This window comes from Erythrolamprus reginae, chromosome 1 (assembly GCF_031021105.1).
Source record: "Erythrolamprus reginae isolate rEryReg1 chromosome 1, rEryReg1.hap1, whole genome shotgun sequence".
NCBI classification, from domain to species: Eukaryota; Metazoa; Chordata; class Lepidosauria; order Squamata; family Dipsadidae; genus Erythrolamprus; species Erythrolamprus reginae.
In genome coordinates this window covers 425430102-425439617 of record NC_091950.1, presented here as the reverse complement: position 1 = coordinate 425439617, position 9516 = coordinate 425430102, and the positions used below count along the sequence as shown (strand labels likewise).

Below are 9516 nucleotides of genomic sequence, written 5' to 3'. Positions count from 1 at the left end.
ACTTGTGATATTATGATACAAAACCCAGCATATCAATCTTGTTTGCTGTCCATTACTGTTTTTTGTGAATAAAATATAACAATAACAACAACAACAACAATAATAATAATTATACAAAATCCAGCATAGTGATCTCGTTTGCTGTATTGTATTGTATAATAATAATAATAATAATAATAATAATAATAATAATAATAGGCAGATTCCCCAGAGCAGAGCCGAAGACGCCAAATTTGGATTCTGCAGCGGGAGGGAGGGGAATAAGCCGTCCGAGAGGGAAGTTGTGTGTAGGATCTCGTAGCGCAACCCTTGTGCCCTTCGGGTGCCATCAAGGCAACATCCTTGGCTGGGTCGCTCCTACGCCCACCCGGAATGGACAGGGCAGAAGATGACCTAGAGGCCAACCTCTTTGTCCAAGCTGATTTGGAGGAAAAAACAAATAAAAGATTTTAATGAAAGTCAGTTGGAGAGAAGGCAGCTTCCACCAAAGAGCACACACGCACACCGCCGCCCGGCCCTATTTCCCCAGCTGGGTTGGGGGCCCTTCGGTGTCCGTGGGGCCGAAAATGGTTTTGTGCCCCCCACCCACCCAGAAAGACTCAGAAATTTTCCCCTGACCAGAACCGTCCACCCTGAATCCCTCGGGAGTGGGCGGTATACAGATTTCATTTAATAAATAACTAGAAACTGATAACTGATACTGTTGTTTTGGGAAATGCTATTTATTTATTTATTTTATTTTATTTTATTTATTAGATTTGTATGCCGCCCCTCTCCGTAGACTCAGGGCGGCTCACAACAGCAATAGAATAATTCATAACAAATCTAATAATTTAAAAACATTTTAAAAACCCCATTATTAATTAGACATATATACAAACCTATCATATATAAATTGTATAGGCCCGGGGGAGATATTTCAATTCCCCTATGCCTGGCGGCAAAGGTGGGTTATATTGCTGTTATTAATAACAATAACATAAATGAGATTTGTTACAGTTTTGATGTGCCATAAGAAAATGATATGTATAACTTTGTATGATTACAAAGGATTACACAGGTCTACAAAAGAATATTTTTTGTAATTTTTTGTACATTTCTGAACCATTCTTTTGTTCTGATTTCAAAAATGTCTATAGTTTTTTTGTAGCAGGAATAGTTTCCACGGAGCAGCATAATTATTATAAGGTACAAGGAATATACTGGCTACATTAAGAAAACAGTAATCTACATATCAGAAATAACGTAATAACAAAAATGCTTCTATATCCAATACGTTACGTGACAGAGCAAAACGAAGCATAGTTTTGGCATCAGCACATCAAACTCCATAAAACAGACATTGTTACCTGTGCTGATGATTTTTTTTATATTGAGCAGTGTTATCAATGAATGTACAGAAGTCATGAGAGAAATGGGATGTTTCTCTCTTTGTTAACATGTGGAGATTCCAACATGTGTTATAAGATGCCATAGTTATAAATGTACATACACATGTTGGTGCCTCTCTTTCTGTTTTTTCTTTCTTTCTTCTTTTGTTAGTGTTTCTTGGGGGGGTTTGTGTGTGTTTTTTGAAATGTATTGATTTTGTTTTTGTATGTGTCAATCTGTGTTTTTTAATATTCTCAATAAAATCTTTTTTTTAAAAACCATAAATAAATAAATTAATGAACATGAACAGGAATATGCCTGAATCAGAGAACCTGTATTGGGTCAGGGTTTCCCTGCCACGGTCCCCCACCCCAGGAGGAATCCTCTCCCCTGCTATTTGGGGAGGGTCTGGATTCATGGAGACCCCCCAGACCAGAGCTGACCCGTCCATTGAAGAGGAAGGGTCCGAGTCTCCAGGAAGTCACTCACAAATAGACCCAGCTCTGCCATAAGTCCCACTTCAGCCAGAACCACCCATCAGTTCCTTCCCTTTTAAATTTAGGGTGGGGGTCCTGCATGCCCGCGCGGGATTTCACCCCCTGCCCAGGGGCCATAGCGGAATTGCGCTGGACTCCGCTAGCACTCAGAGCCACGGGGGGCGAGCACAGGTCACCCTTCCACCTTAGCAGGCCACCTCCCTTCCCCATTTATTCTCAATAAAGGTTATATAATAATAATAATAATAATAATAATAATAATAATAATAATAGTAATAAAAAATTAGACTTGTATGCCGCCCGTCTCCGAAGACTCGGGGCAGCTCACAACAACAATGAAACAATACAGATATAGATACAAATCTAATAATTAAAAACTGTAACTAAAACCCATTACCTTAAAAACAATCAGTACTACACAATCATAACCACACATAACTTTCAATGGTCAGAGGGGGGGATACACTAGTTACCCCATGCCTGGCGACATAGATAGGTCTTGAGGCTCTTGCGGAAGGCGAGGAGGGTGAGGGCAGTTCTAATCTCCGGGGGAGAGTTGATTCCAGAGGGCCGGGGCTGCCACAGAGAAGGCTCTTCCCCTGGTCCCGCCAGATTACATTGTTTCGTCAACGGGACCCGGAGAAGGCCAACTCTGTGGGACCTTATTGGTCACTGGGATTTGTGTGGCAGAAGGCGGTCTCATAGGTATTCTGGTCCGATGCCATGTAGGGCTTTGGAGGTCATCACCAACACTTTGAATTGGGTCCGGAAAGTAATCAGCAGCCAATGCATTTAATTATAAATTAAAAAGAAAAACACTCACAAGTCACTATTTTCATGGCCATAAGACAAGGACTCCCTCTACAACGCTTCCTATTAAAAAACACGAACCCCCCCAACTCCAAAGCGGAGTTTCTGATTCTTGGCCATTTTATACCTCGTGGACTTCAATTCCCAGAATCCCCCCACCAGCATAAAAGTCCTCTCCAAGTTGAAAATAAGCAGCTGCTGTTCAAGAGGCCTTGTTGATATTTCTCCAAAATTGAGATTGTTCAAGGACTCCCAACACAAGCAGGCCGAGGTCTTTGTTTACTTTGGCAAAGGGGAGGGGGCTGGATTGGCACAAGGGAGGGGTGGGTGGGCAGGGGCAAGGGTCAAACTCCCTGCAGCCCTTGGCCCTGTGCCTTCCTTCCTAGAAAGGCTGGACTCGGTCAAGCAAATGGGCAGAGGCTGCCGACCTGCCTTCCATTGAGGACCGGTAGACTGCACGAGTAGTAAAAAACAGGTAGTAAAAATTTTGGTATCCCATCAAATAAGCAATCAGGAAACAATCCATATTAATAAAAAATCTTAAGGATACAAGCAACAAGTGACAGTCATACGGTCTTTAGTGGGAGGAGATGAGTGATAGGAAGGATGGGAAGAAACTCGTAGTAATAGTAGCGCAGACTTAGGAAATAGTTGGACAGTGTAGAGGGAATTGTTAACTCACTTCCTTAGTCAGTCAGTCAAGTTCATATAGATAGTATACAAAGATATAATGATTTATTTAGAAGCCCCTCCCTTAATTTAGTGCCTGGAAGGACAAATGATGATGATGATGATGATGATGATGATGATGATGATAATAATAATAATAATAATAATAATAATAATAATAATAATAATAATTTATTAGATTTGTATGCCACCCCTCTCCAATGACTCGGAGGTTCCCTTTGGTGCCCCTTTTTTTCCTTGGGGGAGGGCGGGTTATTCCCCCCCCCCCAGTCCCCCACCCCCACCTCTGGGTTCCCCACCAGCCTGGAGGGCAGCGGAGGCGGAAAGTGGGGGTCTCTCTTGGGTTCTGACCCCAAGCACTCCTCCCACTCCTTTGGAAGCTGGGCTTCCCAGGTTGGCGGCGACGGGCATCCCCGGCAGAAGGCGCGCCTGCCCAGCTGGCAGGGAGGGGAGGCGGGGGGCGGGGGCGTGTTCGGGGGGGGCGTGTCCCTACCTGGCCTCGCCCCTTCCCCATCCCTCCTCCCATCAGCCCCAGCCGCGGCTCCACACAATAGAGGCGAGCGCGGCGCGGGGCGGCGCGGGGCGAGCGCGGGCGGTCGGGGGTGCCGGGCCGGGTGGCCGGAGGGGCGTCCGGAGGAGCCATGCCGGGCTTCGACTACAAGTTCCTGGAGAAGCCGAAGCGGCGGCTGCTGTGCCCGCTGTGCGCCAAGGCCATGCGGGAGCCCGTGCGCGTCTCCACCTGCGGCCACCGCTTCTGCGACACCTGTCTCCAGGAGTTCCTCAGGTGGGACCAACACCCCCTCCCCAGACCCCCCATTGCACGCGCCCGAAGCCGCCAGGACCCCTGAGCGTGTGCAGAGCTCCGCCCCGGCCCGGAGACCCCTGCCCGGACTGGCGGGGGTGGGCAGCGTCCTCTCTTTGCCCGACCGGACGGAGCCCTTCGGGGGTCCCACGAGGGGCGCCCCTTCCCCTTCCCTTGCACGGACCCAAAGCCGCGGCCCCCCTGGGCGTGTGCAGAGCGCCCCCGGAGAAGAGACCCCTGCCCGAACTGGCCGTGGGAGGCAGCGTCCCCGCTTTGCCCGGAGCCCTTCGGGGGTCCCACGCGAGGCGCCCCCTCCCCTTCCCTTTCAGGCAGCCTCGGGGCCCCTGAGCGTGTGCAGAGCGCCCCCAGCGCCGCCCCAGCCGAGAGACCCCTGCCCCCTTTTTGCCCGACCGGACGGAGCCCACCGGGGGGTCCCACGCGGGGCGCCCCCTCCCCTCCCATGGAGCCCTGCCCTGTTTGGTGCTCGCTGGCCGGGCAACGGCCTCCCTCCCTCCCTGCCCCGTGTTTGCAGAGCTCCGCCGGGCAAAGTTCGGACGCCTCCCGGGCGCACGCACACATCCACACCTCCCCCACCCCGGGAGGAATTCGCCCCCCGCCCAGAATTGGCCAGCCCAGCGACGCTGCCCTTGTCCCTTCGGAGGTGCGGAGAGGGCGGGGAGAGGAATTTAACCCCGAAAGTGGCCGGGGTTGCGCACAAACTCCCCCGAGCTTCGCTGGTTTCGGGCCAGGGAGGAGGGGGCCGTGTTTACCTGGCTGCTTCGGGGATGGGAGACCACCAGGAGTTCCGCAAGACTGCGTGACTTGGATTGGGAAGTCCGAAAAAGACCCCCGGGATTGGTGAGGTTTCCTTCCAGGGATCCTTTGGGGGTCTTTATAAGAGAATAAGCAGAGTTGGAAGGGACCTTGGGGGTCTTCTAGTCGGGCCCCTTGCTCTAGCAGGACGCTAGACTACAACCCTGTGTCACGGCCCAATAGTGCCTTTTAGAGAGGTGTGTATGCTTGGTTGATTGGATTGCCGCGGGAGCAGGATTCTATTGTTTTTATTATTGGAAAGTTTTCGTATTAATCTTGACTTCTTTTATTATTGTATTGTATTGTGTATTACATTGCTATAAGCCGCCCCGAGTCCTACGGGATTGGGCCACATAGAAATCCAATGAATTAAGTTAAATTAAACTCTTAGTGTCCAACTTGGCAACTTTTTAAGACTCTGTGGACTTCGATTCCCAGAATTCTTGTAGTCTGCAAGTCTTAAAAGTTTTGTGGTTTGTGTACACCTTTGTCCGTAGTATCATCCCCCTAATCCCCAACATTTAACCCTTACACTGTCCACGGTTGACCTCTCCAGATTCCTAAGAGGTCAATAAGGGGTGTGCATAAATGCACTAGAGTGCCTTCCGACCCCTGTCCTATTGTCTCTCCTGTATCCCCTATATCTTCTCTTCTATTCTCTCATTGATTTATTTTATCCTATACTCTCTCTTCTATTCTTTCTCTAATTCTATTTCCTCGAAGGTGTCCTCTATTACCTTCATGGTGTATGATTGTGTATTGGACAAAATAAGTAAATAAAAATAAATAAATTATGCCATCCCAAATAAGTGACTGTCCAGTTCTGGCCAAATCTAGGGATGCTACAGGACGCTACATCAGCCAGCCAGACCCCCCCCCCGGCTCTCGGATAGCCGGAGGAAACAATTGAGGGGGGGGCAGCGGCAGGGATGCCAACTCCAGCAAGGGTCTGGGGGGTCCACGTGAAAGCATGCTTGGCTTTCTTGGTGGTGCTTGGGGTGGGGTCTGGGCTTGTTTCCAGCTCAGGAGCCCCCTGTGTTTACGAGATAGCAAATTCTTCCAGACTGATTCTGCCCCAGAATGTTGTTTTGCTCTAAAGCAGGGTTTCCCAACCTGAAGATATTTGGACTTCAACTCCCAGAAATCCCCAGCCAGCTGTGGAATTCTGGAAGTTGAAGTCCAGATATCTTCAAGTTGCCAAGGTTGGGAAACCCTGCTCTAAAGAACACCACAATAGGCTTTGCAGTGCAAAATCCAGTCCTTTAATTGTTGTTGTGTATACGTTTATGCAGGAGACACAACTCCTCCCCTCTTGCAGGTATCTGGACGGGCCCAAGTAGCTTTGGTCTTGTTGGGATGGGGGGGACACAATGGAGAAGACCCTTCCCAACTGCAACCATTGGGTTTTAAGGCCAGTTGCAGGCATTGGAGGGGGGCTCACCCCCAAATATTTCCCTGCCCCTCTCATTTGAAAATGTTGCCTTTCTGGGTTTGGATGGGCAGGGAGGGGCTGCTGTTTTTCCTGGCCTGGAGGAGGGGGGGATGTCTCCATTGTGGGTGGGATGAAGAGGGTCTCCTCCAGCCCCTGCTGGCCTCAGGGTCTCCCTGCACAAGACAAAGACCACCCCGGAAGGAATTAGGGGAGGGGGGCTTCTTCTTACAATGGCTGTTTGCAAACCTCAGAAACCAGGCAGGGTTTTTTTCCCCGGGCTGGGGGGGGGAGCAGCTTTGAGGCCCTTCTTGGTTGGGGGCTGAGCCCTGGAAGAAGAGGAGCCTTTGACTCTTGGAATGTGCCTGGGGGGATTTAGGGGAGGGGGCTGTTTTTCCAGGCCCAGCTTTCTTAGGGCTTCCTTCCCTGCAAATCTTCACCAGTGCTTCGTTTTGGGTTGGGTTGTTGTTTGCAGCCCCCTCCCCTCTGCTCTGCCCAGATCCCAGAAGTGAGGGAGGGGTGGGATTCCTCTTTCTATAGGCCCCCCTGCCCCCCCCCCCATGCTGCTGTTGTTGCTGGCTCAGCACATTCTCTGGCCGAGGCGCTCGGGGGATTAATTGCTGGCAGCCCCTCTGCTCTTTTAACCCTCCCGTTTCCAGTGGGCTCCACACCACCCAGAAAGGGGGAAACCCCCCAGAAGTCCCAATTCCCCAGTCAGGACCCCCCCCAGTCCCCATGTCCTTAACTTGCAACCTCAGCTGATCAAGAAATGTCTGTTGCTAAGTGAGTTTTGGACCTTTTTTATGTTCTTTCTTGCAGCCAGTTGGGAAGTAAATCACTGCAGTTAAGTTAGTCCTGTGGTTGTTGGCTAAGTGAATCTTGCTTCCTATTGGCCGGCCAGGAAGTTGCAGAAGGGACGCTGCCACCAACATAGTAACATAGAAGACTGACGGCAGAAAAAGTCCATCTGGTCTGCCCTGAGACTGTCTCCTGTCTTTTATCTTAGGATGGATCTATGTTTATCCCAGGCAGGTTTCAATTCAGTTCCTGTGGATTCTTCCTTCCTTCTTTCCCTCCCTTCTTCCTTTCTTCCTTCCTTCTTTCTCTTTCTTTCCTTCCTTCCTTTTTTCCTTCCTCCCTCTCTTCCTTTCTCATTCATAGAAACCTAGAAGATTGAGGGCAGAAAAAGACCTCCTGGTCCATCTAGTCTGCCCTTATACTATTTCCTGTATTTTATCTTACAATGGATCTATGTTTATCCCAGGCATGTTTAAATTCAGTTACCAACCATGTCTGCTGGAAGTTTGTTCCAAGGATCTACGACTCTTTCGGTCAAATAATATTTCCTCATGTTGCTTTTGATCTTTCCCCCAACTAACTTCAGGTTGTGTCCCCTTGTTCTTGTGTTCACTTTCCTTTTAAAAACACTTCCCTCCTGGACCTTATTTAACCCTTTAATATATTTAAATGTTTCGATCATGTCCCCCCTTTTCCTTCTGTCCTCCAGACTCTACAGATTGAGTCCATGAAGTCTTTCCTGATACGTTTTATGCTTAAGACCTTCCACCATTTTTGTAGCCCCTCTTTGTACCCGTTCAATTTGATCCATATCTTTGTAGGTGAGGTGTCCAGAACTGGACACAGTATTATTCCAAATGTGGTCTCACCAGCGCTCTATACAGTGGGATCACAACCTCCCTCTTCCTGCTTGTGATACCTCTAGCTATGCAGCCAAGCATTCTGCTTGTTGTGAAGTCAATCACTGCAGTTGTTGTTAGTAACGTGGTTGGTGTTAAGTGAATCTGGCTTCTCTATTGGCCGGCCACGAGGTTGCAGAAGAGACGCTGCCACCGACCTATACAAATGTGAGTCAGTTGCCAAGAATCCAAACAGGTCACTTTTTTCCAGTGCTGTTGAAACTTGAAATGGTCACTGAGCGAGCTGTTGTGTGTTGAGGACTACCTGCATGGCAGAGAGCTTGGACTGCTAGAAAAAGAGGGCCTGAGGAAGGCCAGGGTCAGTGGGTGTGTAGCAAGAGCTTTAGCATTTAGACTTATATACCGCTTCCTTTTACAGATTTTTTTATGATAAGGGTTTTAATCTGTTTTCTAATACATTGGATTTGTACATTGTGCATTGTGTTGTGAGCCGCCCTGAGTCTTCGGAGAGGAGCGGCATACAAATCTAATAGGTCAATCAATAAATCAGCATATTTGCCCCCCTAAAAATCTGAGCCCTTCTACCCTGAAGGTGAGCCGTGGGGCCCGCAGGAGGGAGGGGAGGGGGCTGCTTTGCCCCTGCCCACCACCTGGGAGTCAGCTGGCAACCCCTTGGGCATCGCACACCATCCCAGTTGGCAGATGGACGGAGGCTGGCAGCCTGGGATGGAGCCAGAGGGCCAACGGCATTGACTGGCACCTGCTGAACAGGTGGGCCTCCCCACCCCCGTCTTCCGCCTTCACCTGGCCAGATGCCAAGCCCTCCCCCCCCCGCACCTCTTTCCTTGCAGGCCGCAACCAGTCTTGCTATAATCCCCCCCCGCCACCTTGGGGCCTCCCTGGTGCTACCCCACCCCCTCCCCGACTTCCTGGCAGGTGGCATAAGTGCCCCCCTCCCTGGCTAAGGAGACTCCCCTCTGCAGGTGGAGGGCTCTGCGTAGGGGGTGCAGGAGGGAATTGGGGGGGTTGCTAGGAGCTGCAAGGCGGAGGTTGTTGGTGGGGGAGGGAGGGAGGGAGGGAGGGCGAGTCTCTGTTTGCACCCAGGGCGAGAGGGACCTTTGGACGGTGCCTGCTTTGCTCCACTTCCTGTGAAAGGCAGGTGGTTTGGTGGCCTGGCAGGGAGGGGCCTGTGGGGCAGGAGAGGGAGGGAGGAGGAGAGAGTTTCAGGGGGGAGAGAAGTTACATTCCAGTCTAATGTTTGTATCTTCCTTTCTTTTCTTTCTTTCTTTCTTTCTTTCCTTCCTTCTTTTTTCCTTCCTCCCTCTTCCTTCCTTCCTTCTATTTCTTCCTTCCTTCTTTCATTCTTTTCTTCCTTCCTTCTATTTTTTCCTTCCTTCTTTCTTTCTTTTTTCTTTCTTTCCTTCCTTCTATTTCTTTCTTTCCTTC

The 9516-nt window shown here is 49.8% G+C and overlaps 1 protein-coding gene across 1 annotated transcript in view; it reads left to right on the top strand.

Moving 5' to 3' along the window:
* The first annotated feature begins 3943 nt into the window (after nucleotides 1–3943).
* Nucleotides 3944–9516, top strand: part of TRAF4 (TNF receptor associated factor 4) — a 20836-nt gene continuing 15263 nt past the window's right edge. Inside the window, exon 1 of the mRNA XM_070735488.1 lies at nucleotides 3944–4152. Within this exon, the coding sequence (XP_070591589.1) occupies nucleotides 4010–4152 (143 nt within the window). The 5' untranslated portion in view covers nucleotides 3944–4009. The remainder of the gene's footprint in view (nucleotides 4153–9516) is intronic.